The sequence below is a fragment of the Malurus melanocephalus genome, unplaced genomic scaffold, assembly GCF_030028575.1.
Source record: "Malurus melanocephalus ecotype Western Australia unplaced genomic scaffold, MMel_1.1 scaffold_87, whole genome shotgun sequence".
Lineage (NCBI taxonomy): Eukaryota > Metazoa > Chordata > Aves > Passeriformes > Maluridae > Malurus > Malurus melanocephalus.
In genome coordinates this window covers 108,488-131,017 of record NW_026623319.1, presented here as the reverse complement: position 1 = coordinate 131,017, position 22,530 = coordinate 108,488, and the positions used below count along the sequence as shown (strand labels likewise).

The 22,530-nt window shown below is 42.3% G+C and overlaps 1 protein-coding gene across 1 annotated transcript in view; it reads left to right on the top strand.

The window, feature by feature from the left end:
* Positions 1–9,944: 9,944 nt before the first annotated feature.
* The window catches only part of SFMBT1 (Scm like with four mbt domains 1), a 35,338-nt gene continuing 22,752 nt past the window's right edge, over positions 9,945–22,530 (top strand). The window contains exons 1-5 of the mRNA XM_057367983.1: positions 9,945–10,200; positions 16,155–16,249; positions 20,576–20,816; positions 21,194–21,282; positions 22,193–22,439. Coding sequence (XP_057223966.1) covers positions 10,173–10,200; positions 16,155–16,249; positions 20,576–20,816; positions 21,194–21,282; positions 22,193–22,439 — 700 coding nt within the window. The 5' untranslated portion in view covers positions 9,945–10,172. The remainder of the gene's footprint in view (positions 10,201–16,154; positions 16,250–20,575; positions 20,817–21,193; positions 21,283–22,192; positions 22,440–22,530) is intronic.

Here is a 22,530-nt window from a genome sequence, read left to right as displayed (position 1 = left end):
GTTTGTTTTCCCCTAGTATCAGTGCCAATATTTTTAAAATAGGAACCTAAAGTTTGGCCACTGAGTCGATTTTTTAACACAAATTAGGAGATTTGGTTGCAATTTCGCAACAGATGTGCACCAAAGAGTTGAACCTTTTTTCAGCTGGAGTTGATCTCAGCTTCAGCTGAACTGGATGTTGGAGTTCCTGCTTGCTCTAGGAAAATGGGCTTGAGAACTAGAGGTAAATATGTTGCTAAATAGGTTTAGCTCCTAACCTTTAAAATTCCTTTTTGTGGGGTAGGGAACAATGTCCTTGTTGGGAGCAAATGTTCTTGGTGTTAAGCTGGGCTTTTTTGTGGATCTTAAATGTCTGGAAGTGCTGTGAGCCCTCCCTGGCTGACAGGATCTGAATTGTCCTGTGGTTGTGGTGGCATTCAAGGGAGAATTGCCCTTTCTGTGAGTGGTTTGTGGGTGACAAATAGCTGTAATATATTACTTTTTTCTGTACCGTGTACCATTTCAGTGACATGACAGAGGAAGGAAGCAAGTAGGAGTGTGCTTACACAGAAAAGGCATTTTATATGATGGACTTTTTAACAAATGTCTTATTTGCAAGATACCTTTCTTCCCCCTCCAGTCCACTCCTTTAACTGTTGTACTGCCTGCACTGGTGACATCCCTTAGTTGGTTCTTTGGAACAGGAGTGCGGTTTCTAAGGAGGATTTGGAAGATAAAGCAGAGTTTTTTCCTTTTACGTGACTCGAGTGCTGAGCCAAGCTGAGCATCCTGCTCAGATTTATTCAAAGACTTTCCTACAACCTATGCACAGAGTATGAGTCGGCAGTGAGGACTTGTTTGAATAAATCGAGCCTCATGGCAGTGTTAGGGAACTGTTTATTGTAACTTTGTGGAGACTGCATTGACCTTCATATGTTGTCTGTAGGTCCAACATCCATCACAGACTGGAATTAGTTTCCAAATCTGGTGTTTTAACAGATTTCTTTTTCTCAGGTTTCTCAAGTAATTCTCATGTTTTGGGCAGTTACAGATTAATTTGTATTTTGGTAATTGCCTCAAATGTATGTGCAGTTAATGTACTTTTGATTTAAAATACTTCCCTCTCACACGGTGGATAGCTGAGTATTATATCCTCAGTTATGTTCATCCATTGGTTGTTAGTCTTGTCCTACTCAGCAGTGCCCGTGCTCTTCCTTTACACTATGGAAAGGGTGTGATTTTCTTTGGTTTGGGTGCAAATAGTTTATTGTGCTCATGTGGTTCCTTTGCCACCCATAGCTCCCCACGGATTGSCCTCTAGGGCTCTGTGCTGCAGATCTCAAATCTTGGCATTGGCTCAGGGTTGCTCCTGAACAGCATCTGAGTAAGTTCTGGGAATTTTTGTTTCAAGACAGAAAAGCGAGACTGGTGGTRACTCTGACAAAAAGTGAAGTCATTTCACTAGATGTCTAAACCATGWTGCTGTACCTGTTTGTGTCATGCAGTTACTCTGGGGAAGCTGAGAAAGCAGATGTTTGGTGGTGCTGTGTGTGGTGGGGAGCATTTCACKGAAAGGCTCCTCAGATGGAGAGTAAAGGATCCCTTCTTCTGCCAGCAGATTGACTCTTGCCTGTCCCTCCCCATGGGCAGCATCCCTGTCACATCACTGTGTCCTGGTATTCCATGCTCACACGCACTGGGGATTCAGATCCAGAGGTACAACTCAGTTTCTTTCCTTCTGAGTGCTCTATTTTATCTCACCATGAATCAGACAATATTGTACTGGCAGAAGATTTGCTTGTTCATGCTGCTTGTCTTTGTACGGAGGATAAGAAGCTGCCAGGCTGTTGTCTGGGACTTGGGAGCAGCAGGAACTTCACATTTTTCCTTCATCTTCTTTTCCAACTTGTAACTTCAGGCAGTTCTATTCGTGCAATAGGATATGAATTTTAAAAATCAACAATGAAAACAGAGCAGTCTGTTCTGTCTGGTTTCTTTATTTGGCCCRTAACCCCCAATGTGCCTGTAGTCTGCATGCCATGAAAATAGATGAAGAGAGCAGAAYAACGCTGAAGATTCTGCATTTAAAAAAGAAAACCAGACCTTAAGGACTTGACAGAACTCCCCACTATCTTAAACGTCTGAGACAAACTAATCAATCTTTAACAGCTCCTATTTGCAGCCATTTATAAACGCAAAGGAACTTTTTGGGGCACCCTATTGTGTGTTATTCCTCTGTAAAGTGAGTGCTCTGTCTGTCCAGTGGCATTTAAATTAGCTGGGAATAGAGCTGTGACTTTTACATTCTCACCTGGACATAGTATGCAGTCCCAGGGAAGTTGTTTGAGTGGCTGGGTAGCACAGCATGGGTTGTACAGTCAGATCCTGTAATTTATTGAGCTGGACCTGAGTGTTTCAAGATTCATTAACCAGGTTCCCCAGTCCTAGGTGTGTCGTGGTCAGGCAGATTCAGGCACTGAGTCAAATCCTGGAAGCCACTGGACTTCAGATAGGGCTCGGGATTGGAGAACAGACATAAACTGACATAACCTAAATGGAAAAGATAAACCTCATATATGGTGTCAGCAGAATTTTGTTAAATAGGTTATTGTTGTTTTTTTTTTTCTGAGATGTACAGTAGCTTTAATAAAAGATCGAGTTACAGGTATGAGCAGTGGTCCCATTTGTGACAAAATAGATTYTCCTTTTCTCTGGTAAATATTTTCATGCTAATAAAATGCATRTTCACAGACATTTCCACATTTTCTAGGCAGAAAGAACTGCCAGGCTGTACCCTTTCAGTCTGCTGTGCGGTTCCTGTTGATTTGACTGTGTAATGCCAGCACTCGCTGTATTTAACCTGAGGTGAGGGGCTCTGTCACCGTTCCCTGGTGCAGCACTGACTGCAGGYGGTTGTCCCTGCYCTGTCCTGGTGACRCTGCCACYCTGTCCTGGTGACRCTGCCACYCTGTCCTGGTGACACTGCCACTCTGTCCTGGGTGCTGCAGGTGCCTTGCTTTGCTGCAGGCAGGGAGGGGAGGGAGCAGGAGCACAGCCGGGGTGCTGTGGTGGGAATTGATGCTCTAAAAAGGCTTAGAARTAAAACTCTATAGATTGGCGTCTGTAGAGCAGGTATTTGTTTATTGTAGTGCTGGAGGTGAGGGGGATTTCTCTTCATAACTCACTTGCCTTTGCTTTAAATTAGCACATATTTATACAGTACGCATGGTGTAACGTTACTATTGTCATTGCTTTCTATACACTCACTATATGTTTATTATTATACATGGGCACAGAAATACATGATATTACAGTTTTATAAGTGTGCATATGTTATCTTTAATTTGGTGGTCGCAGGGGTCTCTCTAGTGAGATGCTATCTTCATCATGGTGGACTTCTAACTTTTGTCTTCAGGGCATTCGTAGTTTGTGATGTTGATGTTTTTTTCTAGTCTTCTAAGTCTTTATTTTTAATTATTTTGCTGACTGTCCTGTGCCTCTGCTAAGTTCTCATTAGTGCTCTCTACTGTTTTTTGTTATAGCATTTACCTTCTACTTTCTTCGAAACTTCTTTTGATTTATGTTTCTTGGTGATTTTACRTATTTATGTACTGATTTAGTTGGTTAGATTATGTGCAGCTGGTGCACTATATGTTGCTAATACACTATAAAAAACTTATAGCAATATATAAAAAGGTTATCATTGATAATATATTGAAAGTGATTACATTGTATTTTAATAATATGTAAAAAGTTATATTGTTATATTGATAACGTATAAAAAGGCTATAGAAAGTTTTTAATTAATAGGCTTTTTAAGTAGTTTGTCRCTTTGRTATAAACCACATGGATCAGAGYGCATCACTCGGGCACTGTCTGAGTCCTGGGGGTGTCTGTGCACAGAGCAGTGATGTTGGAGCTGTGAATCACTGTGGGGTTTGCTGGTTCAGCGTGCTCAGAGCACTCTGTGCTGTGTTCTGCCCACCTTGATAGTGGGCATTGGGTCAGTGCAGGGAAGCTGTCACAGGCTTTTTATTTTGGATAAAGCCTTGGAACAGAAATCGTGTGTTTCTTGTTGATTTGGAATGCGGTGGTGCAGACTGGCTCAGCATCCTCTGCAGGGTGCCTGCCTATGGTTACCTCCATGTGCAAGGTGTGAGGTGTGTTCAGAGCCACACAACTCTCTCTAAGCCTGGCCTACTGTTGTTGCTAACAGCCTGGATTCTCCACAGTGAATTTTGCCCTTTTACATCTTAGGAGAATTTCTATGGCAGTGTAGGAACTGAAGGGGTGTTCTTTAAATGCACRCATCTCTGAGGAGTTTCAGCATTGCTGCTGCAATGGAAGGGATGAACTTGGAGCTCTCTTCTGCTAAAACAGATTCAATGGGAGCAGCAGAGAGTTGGAAAGGTGGAACTGTTAGGTCTACTGGTCTGATTTCAATGCAGGTGTGAGAGAAATGATAGTAAGTTTTAATAATGAATCTAWCTCTGGTGATAGGAGTTCTATTTGCATTTATATATGTATATAATCTTCATGTTCAATATACATCTGCAATCATGTTCATGTTCAATCTTCAGAGGCCACACMGAAGCTGTTCAGGTAAAAAACTGAAGCATGCTCTTGACAGGCAGAGAGGTGAAAAGGATTGCAGGAATCCTGTGCCCTTGTCTTCGGGAACACTTTGCAAGGAGCAGGGCTTGAGTATTAAAGACAAACACAATTTCTGCCCTTGCAAGGACAAAGTCTAAAAAAGTGTACAAGAGACGTGGTAGAAAGAGATGAGAGGGGTTTTGCCTGTATTTTTTGAAATAAATATTTCTTTTGGAGGAGGGTGCATTGGTTGGTTGTTGTTGCTGTGGCCCCTGGACAGGACATGAGGCACAGCCAGTGCTGCTGGAAAAGGGCTGGTCACTGGGACAGAGCTCCTGTGGCCTCTTACAAAAGCACAAAATGGCACAATTAGGCTAAGACAGGCTAGAGGGGCAAGAAGAGGAGGTGGTGAACTCCACAATTGGACTCAATTGCAGAAATGTGGAAACATAATTGCCCTTTTTTTTTTTCAATATAGGAAGGTTTTGCTTTTKTTTTGGAGCACTCAGTATGTGGTCAAGAAAACCTAAAGGAAATGTTGGTGGTCCTACTTGCATAAAAGGTTATTCAGTTATTTGTTTGTCTTTGATAAATCCTTACAGAAGCAGGGAAATAATCTGCTTTTTACAGACCAGCTGTTTCATACTTGTGTGTAAAAATAATGCCTCAAAGAATTGCAAGTCACCCAAAGGTTTCTGTTCTCCAAATTGGCTGGAATAATTCCTTCAGCAGCTGTGACTAATGAAATCGGGGGTATTTTTACTACTTTGTTATAGAGGCATCAAACTTTATGTTGCCTATCTGTAGTCTGTTTTCTGGGCCTTGCAGGTCTTGGAAAGGTTTGGAGTGTGCTAACGATGCTGAGCTACTGATTCTGTGACAGATAGTTTTCTTCCCTACAGAAGCAACTGAAACTGATTTTTTTTCTTGTCACAGAACAGCAATTAAAATGGCTTGAAAATTGGAATTTCAGCATGGAGACTGTGAGAAGTCTTCTACTTTATCTTTTGTTTGTGGAAGGTCAGGTACTAGAAAGGCTTATGAAATACTTAACTTTTCTTATACAGCTGAAAGTTAGAAAATAGCWAAAGTGTTATCCAGGCTTCCAGCTGGTAGGGACTAAATAAGAGAAGACAAAATTATAAGGAAGGTCTTAAACCCTATTTTGACTCTAAAAGGCTTTGAGAACTAGGAGTTTGCATGAAATATGGGACTCTGGAGACCCTTTCTTGCAGAAGTAGGACCTCTGCCAAGGGCTCCAGCAGAGAGAATGGCAGGGAAATGGAACAGGAGAGAAGAGCATAGATTTAAGTGTATACAATAATACTTTGCTTCCCAAGAAAATAGTTTTAATGTCCTGACCGAAGTGTTGACGTGGTTGTTGAATGTCAAAACATGACAGTTGTGTTCCATGTGCAGGTGAGACAGYGGCTGGGTTTGTGCCCACCCTGCTCCTGCACTGAGTTTAGAAACTTAAACCTGAGTTTAGGTGGGGAGAGGAGATAGAGCTGTGCTGGCTTTACACTCTGTGGGGTTTGCTGCATGCTCAGCCAATGCAGTGATCATGCACACACTTGCTGCTCTGTGAATCTTAAACAGTTCCCTCGCAGGTATTAAATATTTCTTGCACCAGATGGTCATCTGAATCTTTGTTCACTTTTGCCTCTCCCAGTCTGGATTTCAAGGGTGATATTTTTGTTCAAARGAGGCAAAAATCTGCCGCTGTGCCTGATGGAGGTGGTTGCTGCTCTGCTTTGGGTGGTAATCAGCCTTATCCTTCCACCGAGCTGGCAGCAGTGTTTAGCCAGAGAGTGACATTTTCCCCCAAAAGGATGGGGCTGTTTTAAGGAAATGTACCGACCCCAATGTGGGAATTTGGGTGTTTCTGTACTGTGAGTGTATTGTTACAAAAGAGTGAATGAAACTCACACTGAATAGCTTGGAAGTTAATTTTCTCCAGCACTGTTGATTTTGGTTCTGGTTGAGGAATTTGCACAACAGGTCTTGTTTTGTGCCGAGAACACTAAGAGTGATACGAAACTTGCCAGGATACCTGGAAAGAATTTCACAAAAATGTTTATGAATTGAAGTTGAAACTAAAATTGTTAGCTCCTACATGAATTGTTCATTGCATTGGATTTTTTTTGTTGTTGTTGTGCTGTAGAATTTTAGTTTTTTTAGTAAAACACTTCAATTCGTAGTCTTAAAAGGTCCTTTCCATTTTTTACTTGAGGAGTTTCAGCCTGGGTGGAGTCTCTTTGTCCTCTGAGAGGGTGCAAATGTGTTTTCCAAAAGGCTGATGTTTTCAGCCTGGCTTATCTCTCAGGACAAAGGACCCAGGCAGCTGCATTTCTGCCTTAGATCTGCTCACCCTTTGATAAGGTGTGTGGGCTGCAAGTACCCAGTTGCATACAAATCTTGATTCCAACATTCTCCCCTTTTCCCCTGGAGCCACTGTCTCATCTTCTTGTAGCAAAAGGGCCAGCTGAGACTTAYATTCATGAGTGACTGTATGGCGTTGGATTAGGAAAAAGGTTTTTTAAAAAGCTTGGAGTTGGTTTTTGTAGGCCATGGAAATTGCTGGTTTCTGCAGCAGTAAWGGAAGCAGAGGCAAATGAAGTGTAGGTTGTAGCTGCAGTTGTGCACGGCAGCATCAGGAACAGGGATTGGGAAKTTTGTGCCCTGTGGTTTGGAGCCCCATCCAGTGCAGCAACAGGATGGGGCCCAGTGTGAGTCCTACAATCAAAAATTTGTTACCAGAAGTCTTTAGAAGAAGTGCATCTGTTATCTTCCCTTTTGGGAAATGCCTAATTAGTATTTCTCAAGTGATGTGTGAATGGACATAGGGACCAGGAGAACATTCAGCCCCCTCCTCGCACCTCCCAGAGTAACTAAAGGAAGGGATCTTCACCTCTCTTGCTGCATTGGCAGTAGATTTTCAGGAGCAGAGCTGTATTTTTCAGGTGSTGAAGGACCCCTGCCCTGCCCCAGCAGAGCTCCAGCAGGTTTCCTGCCTGTGTGTGCAGCTCTGTGGTGGACACAGGGGGTTGAAATAGTCTTTACTGGAGGCTTTGGCATGAAGGAATTCGCTGAAACCTGATCATTGCTGTAGCTCCATCCCCAGTCCTTAGGGGTGCCTCCTGTCCCCATTGTCTCATRTGCCTTTGTTTTAAAATAATATTAAGCCTCAGACACCAGCTGATTTACTTTAATTCAACATCCAACTTATGTTTGATTTCTTTTCATATTCAAGTGAGCCATCTGGCTTTAATGAACTGTAACTGTTTTTAATGCTGCCTCCAGTTGCTAACATCTGAATATTTCATGTGCTGAAAGGAGATTTGAAATGCAGAAGTGAGACTGAAGAGTCCAAAGTATTTCCAATCAGCTCTGTTCCAGCAGCACTTGTGCTCCAGTTCCCTKGAGATTTATCAAAAGATAATCTTTGGGGTGCCAGACTGTAAGCAGCAGCCATGGTGGGTGCTAATTACAAGTGCTCTCAATTTTGTGTACATAAAACACCACAACTGCTTATRAAATCCTGAATAACTACCCAACTTGACTTGGGCAGAATATCAATCAACTTCAACAGGAGCTGCCAGTGTTTGGTGTCTTCTGAATCAACAGCGTCTTTGGTGTTTGGGGTTTTGTTTTGTKGGTTTATTTKGGGGTTTTTGGTGGGGAGGGTAATGTCCTGACTATTCTCATGTTGTGAAAAAGATACRGAGTTTAGTTATGTCGCACCGTTTAGTTACAGAAGCTAATTCAGAGCTGCATCCCATAAACTGAAAATAGCTTAATTGCAATTAATTCTGAGGATGCTTTTTCAGGGCTACACTATTCTAAAGCAGTGGTATATCCCCAGATTTGCTGGAATACATGCTTTGATTGACATTTTTCACGGTGTTGCCTTTGTTTTGGCTTAGCACTATGACATCTGATAGACTTGGGGTAGACTATTACCAAGGCATGTTTTGATTAAKGATTAAAATGTATTTTGTCAGTTAGTTCTTCTCTGTGTGCTGAGCATCGTGCCTGTGACATCATCTTCCAGCTTTACTTTCTAAGAGACAGAATAGATGGAAGCTCAGTCTGTGTAGGAGGAAGGTCTTGGGAGAGGAYAGTGTGGGAACATGTGCTTGAGTTATCTTATCCTGCACTGCTTTGTCCCAAGAGCCTGGAAAAAAGTGAGGAACCAAGGGATAGTGAGAGCAGAACCTGTGCTTGATTTCTCAGGAACTTTCTCACAGAGGCAGAGCTGAGCTGGGGGTTAACATGTGACCTTGTAGTTCCATGCTGAGCACAGGTTTTCTGAGTGGAGTGGAACAGGTTAGAAGCATTGAGCAGAAATTGGCAGCTGGGTTCCATTCCGGACACATTTCTGTGAAGCTGTAATGAATAAAAGTTATTCGTATCTTCTGCACAATAAATTTCTGTGGTATTAAGCTGCCATTCAATAGGAGCTCTTAATGATAAGTCTTGCTACTCTCAAAAAGTTTTTATTTTCACATGTAATGAAAATTTTTGAAGTTGGTTGTAGTTTTGATTGTACTTGAACTTCCTACATGACTGAGAAYTGCTGCTGGATGTTTTATTCTCTTCAAATTTATTGATTTGTGTGTGAATGAAGCTGCCAGTGTTGTGTACCTCTAAAGTTTATCAGGTAGTCTGCATAGACCCTCTAGCTGTACAAAACTCAAAATCAGAGACTTTTTAAATGTATAGGACATCCTTTTTGTAAACCGTTATTATTCAAACTCTGTTTATCTCAGAAGTACAGCCTGTGTCTTTTAGAACCTGATTATTAGTCCTCTGCATAATTTCCAATATGTCACTTAAAACAAAAATGTASATGCTTCACAGACATTCAAAACAAGTGCAATGGCTTTTTGAAATAACCTTTTCCTCACAAGAATTTTTAAGCCAGTAATCTTGGTTTTGTGGCTTCTCATCTCATTGATTTATACAAAGATGTCAGTCAAAGGGTGTTATTAGTAAAGAAACATGTTACCTAGACTTTTATTTACTATACAGCTTCACTTTTGTGGAGAATTTTATAAGGAAAGAAAACTCGTGGTTCACTGCCAATGAAGCGGTGAGTTCACTTTAGACCTGTCCTGGCTCAGTTTCTGCCATTCATAATGAAATAATTATTTAATTGCTCATAGGAATAGATCTGAAAATTGGATATTGGGAAGAAATGTTTCCCTGTGAGGGTGGTGAGGCCCTGGCACAGGGTACCCAGAGAAGCTGTGGCTGCCCCATCCCTGGATCCCTGGAAATGTCCAAGGCCAGGCTGGACAGAGCTTGGAGCAACCCGGGATAGTGGAAGGTGTCCCTGCCCATGGCAGGGGGTTGGAAGGAGATGAGGTTTGAGTCTCCTTCCAACCCAACCCATTCTAGGATTCTATCTTACAAGTATYTTAAAATCCCATAAAGATTTTTCTTACCAGTTGTTCCTTTCAGGTGTTTTCCAGGATCCCCTCTTGAATGTCCTGGCTGCTGTCGAAGGCAGGAGGYGACTCATGACCACCAAACAGTGACAGCCTTGGATTCCCCTGCTTCTGGCTGCTGGGAACAACCCCTGGGCTCCTGTGGAGATGAATGGAGAACAGCAGTATGATGCAGGTAAGAGGCCAGCCCAGCTCCCTGGCCAGCTGTTCTGAAAAACATAGGCAATTGTTCTAAAAAATATAGGCACAGTGGATGTCCCATAGTGGATGTGCCTGGTGCTGCACACAGGGAGAAACTCCAGTTTCAGTGATGGTGGGCTAAATTCTGGCTGTGGGCCTGTCATGGTTGTGTTTGTTATTACTCTGTATCAAAGCAGGGTTAAAGGAGGGCAAAATCTGCCCCAGCTTGGTCATTGCGTTTTCAAGAAGCTGTGACTCTACTTTTTATGGTACCACTATGAGATGGGCTTATGAAAARCTTGGTGGTGTTAAATGCTCATTATTTTTAGACATTGGTCTGTCAGAAAGGTTACTATTATCTAGTTTTGTCTTTGTGTTCATATTGTTTTTAATATTTTGGCTAGCTTGTGCTGCTGGTTTAAAAAGTCAGATAACTGAAGCTGTTTGCTGCCATTGAAGTTTTTCCTGTTTTTCTGAAGTGCCTTGTGTGTCCTTCAATGAGCTTGTGATACCAGTTCCTAACCTGCTACAGAGTGGTTGTTATGATAGATCAGCTCAGGTTTTGATCACCTTGGAACACTGGGATTTTTTCTGTCTTGCCTGCCATGGCTTGTCCCTTTTCTTTGAGGAGGTTCCTACCTATTACAGTTTATATATAGCAAATTTTAATTTGGAGTTACCAGTGTAAAGTATTGGATCAGGGTTTTATCTGAGTATTACTTTTCTTTGGTACTTGTCCAACAAGCTTCTCTTTTCATAGCACAGTTCACTATTCCTTTACTTTATGGAAATCTAATTGTTGTCAGTGTTGTTGAAGAAATATTAAACATTAAAATTATGTATAGTGCTTTTAGGAGAATGCTGTCATCTGCTGTATGATGCTGAAATATGTTTTTTGATTATTAATTATAGCAAGTCAGTCCAGTTGTTGTCAATGTTCTGTCCTCAAATAATCAAGAAAAGGCATCATGGCTGTGGATTGTAGAAAGTCTCCTGGCACGTGGAAATACTTTTTCCTTGGCAAGTGGAAACTGCTGAATTCTGTCACAGAGTAAGGAAGGGAGAGGAACAGTGAGGAGCTGTTCACATGATCAGCAATGGTGTGTTCACAGGCTGTGATAGCACATCCCTCGATCCTAAAGCCTTTATTGACATTTTTCCTTCTTCCTCAGACAGTACCAGGTCACAGAGCCCTCTCTCACTGTGTGCTTTTGAATAGCTAAAGAAAGGTTTGATACCAGCTTGAAATTACTCAGCAGCTATTTCCCTGAGCATCCTTTTGTGCCAGGTTTGAGTACAGGAGGCTGTGAGAAGTAAACAATAACTGATGAGAGCTTTCCTTGTATTCAGAGATAGTTCCCAGAAAATGCTGCCTGTGTAACCATAAGCACTTTGGTTTTCTTGTGCCCTCTGACACTGTTTTCTGAAGTGTTTTTGAGTTACACCAGTCTGAACCATTGCTGGAACATTCTCTTTGTATTCTTCGACTGGTGTCATTTTTTTTTTCACTTAATAATTTGCAGCAGTTTTTGGAGATTTCCCCCAGTTTTTCTGGTTTTGCATCCAGGTTCTCTGCCTCCAAGAACCYAGGCAATGGTCAGGGCTGTTGGTTGTGATGCTCTCCTGCATTATAAGGGGAAAAGACAACTTTCATTCTTGTCACAGTCTTTCTCAACTCCTGAAATTCCAACCTGTCTTTATTTATTCATGGCCTCACAGCTGGTGTAGATGAAAAAGATTAACTGTTATTAAAATCAGATTGAACTATATCTACATTTCAGGGTGAGAAACCTTTGGGTTAGCCTTACTGAAGTCTGCAAGACCTTCAGTTGTGATGTACTTAAATGTCCAATGTGACAGTCTTCAACTAAATCACATTAAAGATTCATGAGAGTTATTTGCAGTGAAAATTTAGCTCATATCCAAAGATCAGAACAGCCTAGTGTAGACTGTTTCCATTTCAGATATTTTTAAAGCCTAACTTCCTTAATATTTCACTGCTTTTCCAAGTCCAAATGGTTCAATTCCWTATTCTTTCTCTACCTGTATGTATCAGAGAGCAGCAGGAAGTGATTTTTGATAAAATTGAGAAAGAGTGAGTGTTCCCAATAATGCCAGTAGAAATAGTGACAAATGGGAAGTGATACACCTGCAAGGAAACTGCTGATATCCTTACAGAGCATTTTCTCACCTCCAGAGTGGATGAACACTCTCTACACAACCTCTGTAGGACACTTCTCAGATTTTACTTACGAAAATGTTAGCTTGATTTGAGAGTTCTACTGACACAAACTGTTTGCATGGCAAGGCCAGAGGGATGGGAATTGCCTCTGGTTTCTTCCCCTTCCTTTGCCAAGGTTGTGCTTTKCCTCTGAGCCAATGTGCTGTTCAGTCTTCCTGTCTAATACAGAACTGTCTCCATGTAGTAGAAAGCTGAATTCATTTAGGACTTGTAGCAATTAAAGATATGGGGAGAAAGAGAGAGCATAAATATGTACACCCATGCAGCATTGGATGAATAAATTGTGCTTTAGAATCAAATGCATTAAATACAGTTTTGCTTGTTGTCATCTGTCACACTGATTTGCAAGTTTCCTCACAGTAGCAAGAATCTCTGCTGTAAATGTCTGAGGTTTTATTGAGTAGTCTGAACTCAGACTGATCAGGGTGTGTAATGCAGACGTACGGCCCCTCAGGAATGTTCATTAAACTGGTCCTCAGTCTGCAGGGATCTGCTAACCTGTGAGGATGGAGCTGTGCAATRGGGTCTCACAAAAATGCCACCAGAATAGTTCAAAGGCTTGATTTAATCAGGGCCTGCTCTGCTGCCACTAAAACAGAAAAGTGATTGGATTCTGAGTTTGGAAGCCTCACCAGAGAGATGGTACTTTGCTGCACTTTTGGAGTGTTTCTGCATTCAGATGCTGAAAAGGACACTTATTTCAGAGGTTTTTCATGGTTTATGTAGTCCTACCACATGCCACAATTASACAGCTGATTTACTGCTCTCACTATGAATCCTCGTAGAGCATTTTTGCTTGGAGTTTTATTCACTGAGCTTTTCCTGTTCCACATGGGTCTAGTAGGAGCTGTGCTAAATAACYTGGAGTGCTGTGGCAGGTTTGTGAGAAGCAGCAGAGAGGTTGATTCAAACCATAGCTAAGCACAGCCCTCAGCTGTGTCAGCCTCCTAAAGGAAAGAAAATTTCCCAGCTGTGTGCTCAGTGGYTGAAGTGAGAGGCTGATCACCTCAGTTGTAAATCCTTTGTGAAKTGTAAACACAAGCTGGGTTTTATGAATGAATGAATAGAAGAATTTGTATGTACTTTTTGAAAAAGTTTTTTTAAATCCCTCTGACTGAAGGAAACACCCTAAAATAAAGAGGAAAGAGGGTAAAATTTTCTGTGAGTGTTGGACAGGGATTTATAATTTTTTGTTTTGTTTTATTGAGGAGTTTTATTTGTTTTTCTGATGAAAAATGGGTTTCTAGTGAGCTTTTGGCTGTGGTGATGAGCTTTGGGTATGGAGCAGAGCAGGGATGAGCGGGATGACAAAGGAGCTGCTGCTGTCGGGAATGGTTTCAGCCGCAGTTAAAGGCAAAGGGTCGCTGGARCAGCCACAAACCGGCTTTCCTGGGAGCTCCTTGTAGCAATTAAGTGGCAACATAAGTTACTAATTGACCCTTTCAGTGTGTGAAGTGACCTGTGGCTCATTTAAGGAGCTTAACTGGCCCTGCGGCAGTTATCTGATGATAAGGGGCATTGAGGAGCGGCTGCTGCGGGCTGGGGAGAGCTGGGATCCCTGCGCTGTTCTGCGAGTGCCTGGAGCGCCGAGCAGCCCTGCCTGTGCTTCCCTTCAACCCCTTCCACACTGCAAGACCTGCTTTGGGTGCTGGAGRGTCATTTTTGGGGGGAAGGGGTGGAATGGGTTTCTCTGGGCAGGAGGGAAATCGGGCAGAATTCACTCCTGGTTCTGACTGACCGTAGGTGATGTGACCAAGCTGGTGTTTGTTCCCACTTTGATTCGGGAGCTGTGAATTTAAGAGTTTTTATGGTCATATAAAAATAAAATTCTGTTTGAATGAATTGAGAAATCATAATCTGTTTTAACAACATTTTGCAGTGAAATTATATTTTTCTTAGAGTGGCTTGCAGCCAAAGCTTTGATCAGCTCCACCCTAATTTACAAACAGCTGTGGTCTGTCTTAACCTTTTATTCCCTCAAAATTCTAAATAAAACTCCTTATTTATTTCCCCAGGTCATTTCTTCAGTAAGTTAAAAATTATCCCTTAAAAGTGATGGTAATATTCAAGTTCTGAATCTTTTCAGCTCTGAGGCTTATGAAAGACCAAAATAACCAGCTGTGGTTKGTTAAAAACAGACAAAGTTGGGTTCTGAAGAGATAAGAGCCTCTTTTAAAATAGATAATGTCATCAGTAAACAACAGCTAACTGAATATACATTTTTAAGTTTTGGGAAGTGATAACCCCTAGAGTTACAACAAAAAGTCGAGGAGAGCTTAACCATCAGTYTGAAGATAAAATGAACCTACTAAACTCAACACTTGTAGGTTTTTTAGTCTATTTAACTTATCTCAGACTTTTGGACAAATATTTGCTCCTTTCTATTCGAAGACTGGAAACTGTCCCAGAGCTTACTTAGCAGATCAGGTTGTCAGCATGTCCAGGGGTCTGATAAGGGCATGTGGTAGTACTTAATTAACTTTTTTTTTAATGTGTAATGTTTCCTTCTCAAGCTGCTGCTCCTTGGAAGAGCAGTTCCTGCCTGTCCTAGGAAAGTCACAGCTGTAGGAAGTGCTGGTGTCCTGTAACCTTTGCTGAGCCCTCCTTGGGTGTGYGATGCACAGAGATTTCTCTGTTCTCAAATCTAAACAAGGTCTCAGGTTTCCTGGTCCTGAGAGGGGGGAAGCTCCCTTGGTCATTCATAAAGACAATTATAGTGCACAACCATGGTGGAATCAAGCCTCAAAATGAAAATGAAATCTCTTCTCTCATCCTGTCACCGCCACCCCRTTTTGCTGCTGAACCTCATGTGTTGAGGTGAAAAATGCTGCTTGCATGGAGTGGGACCCTCCCTGGTCATCCCACTGTGTGCCTGCCAATGAACCAAATAGGGGACCTGAAATCCAACCTGTGCTGGTTTGAGGTCTTTTCAGCAAAGTGGGTGCATGTTGGAGGAAATGGGAATAGGAAAGGAACAAGGATGTGGGCCAAGCAAGAACTGAAGGGGAGACTGGAGCTGGGGGACAGGCGTGACAATAATAATAGAAAATCTGATTAATTTGTAGTGTGGCTTACTACAGGTGCTTGCTTCCCTAGGAGCCTGAGTGAGTTTTGAACTGTGATTTAGGTGGTTTTAGCACAATTRTGCTTTAAAAGCATCCCAAAATGAGATTTTCTTGGTCTAAAGAAGTTGTTATACCTTAAGAGCTGGGCTTTTTAAGTGACTGAGTTGCATGGTCTGGATATACCCTCTCTGGGTGTTTTAGAACAGCTAAATACATAACTTTCAAAAAAGCATAGTCAGATTTCAAAGCTTTTTTTAGGCTTTCTTTTCAAATCTCTTACTGCTAATAYTGCTCTTTCCTGGATGGTTTTTAATTTAATGCACCAACAGTCCAGTGTGCTAAGACTTCTAAGTTTCTTGTATTTGTTGATACAAATAACAGAGCTCTTCTGCCTATGTTCTCCTCTCACAAATTATAAGCAAATTTGTGCTAAACCAAAATCCTCAGGATTTCACTGTTTTTCAGACCAAGTCCAACGTCAAAGTGCTGTTCACATGCAAAGGCTAAATAGTGTCATCCATTCCTTCAGATGTGTTCACTGCACCTTGGTGTTSTCAGTCATTTGGATTTGCTGTGGTTTGTAGTAGCCTAAAGATTAAGCCAGTAGGTTGCTGAATTAGAAGTGTTTGGCTTCTCTTCCAGATGCTGGTTCCAGTGTGGAAGAGATGGAATTCAACTGGGATGAGTATCTAGAAGACACAGGAGCAACTGCAGCCCCCCATGGATCTTTTAAACATGTGAGTACAGGAGTGTGTTTGTTTACCATCTCCTACATTGGTTTTTTATGCACTAAATGTTTGGGGTTTCTTTGAATGAGTTGCTGCTTACAAATTTGCAAGACTAACTAGAATCATAGTTTTTGTAGAGAAATGCAGAGTTTAACCTTTTTATTACTGTTTCTTGTCCTCCTCTCTGTGTGTAGCACAGGGTAACCCCTCCCACAAGTGCTGAAAGCTGAGGAGTTAAGGTTTTTTCTGCACTAGAGGATAAGCTTGATTTTTCTCAAGAAGCTCAAAATATCCAGTCTCTCTTCTTTTGGTGATTGCTGCTGGACAACTGCAGTGGAGGAGTTGCTTTAGAAAGCTGGTGGCAGATTAGTTCTTGAACAGCAGAAATCAAATGTGCTGTCTCTCAAAGAAGGCTTTAATGGCAGATCTCTAGGAGGCCAAGGAGAAAATAACAGCTCTGCCAAACACCTGACTGGAGTAGTTAGAAAACTGATTAGGATAATTGTTGTTCACAAGCTTAATGGATAGGATGAAGTCTTGATAAGCCCTTATCTTTGCCCTTGGACATCTTAAATGTTTGTTGGTAAAATTYTGGAGAGCACTGTCCTGCAGAATGTGAAATCTGCCTTCCTGTGTAGGGTCCTCAGCAAAGGTGAGCTGTACAGAGCTGGTGCCCAAACCTGTTGGTTCTCTTCCAGCAATTAAAACACCTTCCAGAGTGCCAGACTGGTGACTGTGTGTGACACAKTGCTTGGAAGATGCCCTGTGGTGCTCAGGCTTTTGGGTCCAATACCACGACTCTCAGTATGGGAAACTTAAATCAGCAGGAAAACAGGCTGAGGTCTGTTTGTGAATAATCTGTTCAAATACATCAGTTGTGTTAGTAGTAAAGTTCACAGAAAAAATGGACTCGACAGGGGCTTGTGGTACACTGTGATGTAATTGTAAGCTTTTTGTTTAAAGTAAAAATTCAAGTATCTCATTTCTGAAGGGAAGGGGGGAGACTGTGCTTGTGTTATTTTTCCTGAGTGCACTGAGGCTGTAGCAGGAGCCAGCAGTGGTGGTGTCTGTGCAGCCCACATTGAGGGCACAGCATGGAACTACAGCAATGGCATTTTGCAGTAACACAAGGAATGGTCTGTCTCTCCTGGTGTGGTTTACCTCCTGGATCTCTGTTAAAGAAGCCTGCTATCATAGTTTGGACACTATACAGCTAATGTGATGCCAGCTTTTCAGCAGTGGCCAACTGAATTAATATTGTAGCTGCATTTTGAAAATGAGCAGGAGACATGCTTTGAAAGGCTCATGCCCTGTGCCAGCTCAGCTGTGTCAAGTCAGTGGTCTGGTGGCTGTGGTTATGGTTGGTAGAAATACAATTAGGTTTAAAACAACTCCAAATTTTGTATTGGTTTTGATCCTTGCCTGTGAGTAGGTGCAGTTCTGCTGGTGGAATAGATGCCTGCACATTCAGAATGGAACTGCTGGGCATTTTCTAGTGGAGTTCTTTAAAATTTATCCAGAGACCGCTCTGTATTAAGCTTGGCATAAAATTTTGTGAAGTTATTGCTGACACTGAATTGACAAGCAGAGGGGGAAGTGTGTTTATATCAGAGTCCTGCAGTTACAGAAATACAGGAGTGCAAGGTCACATGCTCGGGGTTCCTGTGCTCCAGTAGAAGGTGATGTGTTGGAAAAGGTGGAGTAGAGAGCCCCACCGCCTCCCAGTGGAGAGTGACAGCCTGTCTCTGTGACAGAGCACTGAGAAAAGGTTGCTGTGATTGCAGGATGCAGTGGAGGGCATGCAGGCACTGATGAGGCTGTGCTGGTGATTGTGGTTCCTCCAGCCAGAATCCGTGGTCCCAGTTGCTTGACTTTAAAAATGATATATTTTTATAATCCGCTGTCAGGAAAGCTTACAGGAAACAACTTTTGTACTCTAAAAAACAGAGTGGAAAAATCTAAGCTGAAAAATAGTATTGTCACAAGAGCAAATGAAGATGTATATCAAATTAAAGGGAAGCATGAGGTTTTATTTGGTTCTTTTTAAATACTGAAGTAGTGAGACTGTGACCTCCCATTATGACTTGTGGGTGAGAAATACTTAACCCACATTGTTGGAGAATACATGATCAGGTTAAGAAAATGTAATCCATGATTACACAGCCCATGTCAGCAAAGCACTAGACTTGCTGATCGGAGAGATGACTTTTTATATTTTTTTGCCTATATTAATTCTGCCTTGGTATGAAAAAGATACATTGGAAAATTTAAGCTACTTCTCAAATGAAGTGTGTTCTGTTTCATCTGTTAGTGTTTTAAAAATAATATCAAGAACAAAGTGTTTTGCATAAAACAGCAGGAAAAAGATCTTAGCAAAAACCTGGAATTGCAATGAATGCCAGTGTTAGCCCCCCAAGTCTAAATACACTTTCTCTAGAGCTAATGAATGCTCTTTTTAAATTCCTTTCTGCCCCTTACTATATGCATGCGACCTTTAATAAGAGGTTGGTGTTCAGCATCATCTGAGCACATTTATTTGCTGTGTGTTCTCGCATGCTCTTTAATATTTTTTTTGTCTGTTCCTTGTCATTATCTCCTCCAAGCTGAGTCACATCCCTGGGTCTGGCTTGTGCCAGGGCACAAACTGGGGGACAGCCCCCGATGGGAAGGGGGGACAGGGTTGGAGTCAGTCATTGGAGTGACTCTCACAGCTCTTGGCCAGTTCAGCTGCCATCCCGGACCCACTGCTCCGGAGGAATCCTGGAGGATGCCCAGCCTGCCGTGCTGATGGTGCCCCAGGAGCTGGCTGTGCTTTCRGCAGCCCGGAGGGACCAGGAGCTGGCTGTGCTTTCAGCTGCCCGGCCGTGCTGCCGGGAGAGGGCGCGGGCAGCGGCTCCGGTGTTGCCGGGGACAGCGCTGGGAAAGGCTCCGGCTGCAGGGAGCGCTCCTGCTGCTGCGCTTGGCTTGGCTGAAAGGTCGGGTCTAGGAACTGCACAGATTGTCCAATTCTTTAAACTCTGTGTCGAGCTCCAGGCTTTTCTCTCAGCAATCAGAACATAAAGTTTTTGGGAATCCCTTCAGCAAGACACCTGTGTTTTTAAGAGACACCCTYTGTAATACCAGTTCAAAATGCCTGCAGGTACTGGGTCCTGATTATGTTTTTAAGAAGAGATTTCTCTAAGTGAAGGGTATTAACTTGAGGGATATGAACAGTTAACACAGGCATATGCTTTTCTTTCTGGTGTAGTTCTCTTAGTTTTATTTTTAGCAAACCAGTATGTGCTGGCTGATGAGACTATAATAGCTATGGCAGTTACTGAATTGTCAGCACAGAACTGGGAATAAATACCCCAGAAAATATCTKCTCCATCTGCATCATACTGAAAGCCTTTCTTGTAGTTGATTCCATGAGGAAATGCAACTGGGGACCTCTCAAAAAATAAAGAAAACACCAGTTACAGTCCACTGAGAAAGGAGAATTGACATGTCCAAGTTTTAATTAGGACTGAGATCCTGGAATTAAGCAAAGATCAGAACATACTATAGTGAGAGAAGAACAGGGTCCATCTACTCTTTCAGGATTATTTGAGCTTGGAATAGTTAGGGATATGAGAAACTTAAGCTTTTGCCTTTTCTTTTAAATCTCCCATTTCAGTATCTGAGTCCAGTGCAATCAGATTGTTCATCTGCACACGGCACACCCATATACACACAGAGCACTCCCAGTCTTTGGTGCTTTGTTGTTGTCAAAGCAGGAGTTCACTGAAGAGCACAGACTGATGATATTCCATGCAATTTATGCAACAGTGCTACATAGAGGGTTATTTAGGTTCTTGCATAGAGATTAAAAAATTCCTTTTTTGTGACTTCTTAGATGAGCATGGTGGAAGAGAGAGACTTTTACCTCATGCACGTGTATGTAATTTTAATGGGCTTTTTGTCCAAAGACCTTGAATGACACTGTTTAACACAACAAATCAAAGTTGTGGTGCTAAGTTTGGTCTTTAGTTTTGCTCAGGTTGACACCCAGCTGTGAGTGGGAAAGTTTCAGTGATGGGGGGAGGTATTGTTCAGGGCAGAAGGATGAATAGCACGGTATTGATTTAAGGTTGAAAAGATACTCTGAAATGCAAAGATTTCATTAATGATGATTCTGTGTGCATTCCAGTTTGGGTCCCATAATGTGATGAAGCATTTGGCTTGAGGTTTTTTGCTAATGGACTTGTCTAAATTGGTCCCGCTGTTATTCAGCGAAGTTTCTGAGAGATGCTCAGTTGAGCATGCTCAGTTGATGTTCGGATGAGATGCTCAGTTGATGATCTTCCTCGTCTTCAGGTGGATACAAGTTTGCAGAATGGTTTTGCCCCCGGTATGAAGCTGGAAGTGGCTGTCAAGTCTGACCAGAACACCTACTGGGTTGCCACCATCATCACGACGTGCGGGCAGCTGCTGCTGCTGCGCTACGATGGCTACGGCGAGGACCGCAAGGCCGACTTCTGGTGTGACATCCTGACAGCTGACCTGCACCCCATYGGCTGGTGTGAGCAGAACAAGAAGATTCTCAAAGTGCCTGAAGGTACCAGCTCTGTGTGCAGAGCAGGGGTACACACCTAAGGGTGCTGCTGTCCTGTGTCAGCCAGGCAGGCAGCCCTGTGTAACTGCTGTGGTGTGCAGGTGCTATTGCTGTGGGGACAAGGTGAAGTTGTTTGCTGTGTTCTCCTGAAATCCCATGACAGAGACTTGTGGTTATATTAAGCATCACCCTCCAAAATCTACTGCTTGGACATATCTTTTAAATTGTTTTTTGCTTGTTTTGTTTCTTGGTTTTACGTTGTTACTGGTGCATGGCAGAGTCTCATGAATTAGGCAGTGCAAAGGTGTGGTGACGTTTTGTGGCTGAAGAATCTTTATCTGGCAAGAAAAATCAGTCTTTCTTTTTCACTCTTTGCTTAGGTATCAAGGACAAGATACCTGACCAGGAGGAGTTCCTTCAGCGGGTGCTGAAGGGGGCATGCAGTGCCCCTGCCAACCTGCTGGAGGGGGTAAGTTCTGCGAGGGGCTGCATATGGGATTCTGTCTTGCCCTTCACCATTAAGGGAACCCCTGTTTGAATTGWCAGTTCAATTTCCTTTCTAAATTTAGGGAGCACTGTATTATTCTGCTGACCTTAGAGTTAGTGTTTCCTATTTACAGTATTTAATTTTGATGTGTTGTCATGAAACATATCTGTTGCTGCAGGTTTGGATTGTTCATTAATCCTGTCAAAAGAAAGACCTTTTTCAACTCCCTAAGGTTTCAGTCTTGCTCCTATTCTGCTCCTTCTCCATACAACTCTAAGGAAATAATGCTTTATTTATCTGGCTTTTATGTTTTCTCCTTTCTCAGTTGACTCCTTTCACTTTTCATTGTTTTGTTTTGGCTTTTTTTTCAAATGGGCGCATTAATTATTTCACTTCAATATTACAACTTTGCTAGTGAAGAACCAACTTTTTATCCTCTCCTCTGCAGTTAAAATAACATTTGCATGTTCTATCAGTGCCTGGTTGTAAAGTACATAATGGTTTTTGGAAAATGCCTTTGACATCTTCATTACAGCTAACATTTCTGTCTGTATGTTTCTGTCTAGTCATCTTTGTACGCTGGATGACTCAGTTTTAGAAGGAGGTTATTCATGTTTCCTTCAAACCTGGAATATATAAATGATAATGTCTCTGCAAATGATAATGAGGACTGAAGTGAAAAGTGTGACTGTATCTACAGGCAGTGCAGAAGCTGTGATACAAACACCAGCGATTCTGAACCTTGTCATTTCTGACTTGTGTTAGGAAGGGACATGGATTTCCGTGCTTCTGTGTTCATACTTTATTTATGCAAACAGAATGTGTGTACAGAGATGGCAGTATGGCATTTGTTTGGTTCCGTTGTACAGAATAATTTGTATTCTTTTTGTAGCTTCACAGAGGGAAAAATCCACTGGATCTCATTGCACCCGGCTCCCGACTGGAACTGCAAAAYATCCGGGATTCCCTGGAAGCCTGGATAGTCAACGTGGTGGAAAATGTTGGTGGGAGGCTCAAGCTGCGATATGAAGGCCTGGAGGATTCRGACAAATTTGACCAGTGGCTGTTTTACCTGGACCCTTTCCTGCACCAAGTGGGTTGGGCAGCTCAGCATGGATACAGCCTACAACCACCTTTAGGTACTTGAAAACACAGATCTTGTGTGTGGGGATCAGAGGGCAGGGGCTGCTGCTTTAGTGCTCTGAATTGGCCTTCTGGGTCACGTGGTGG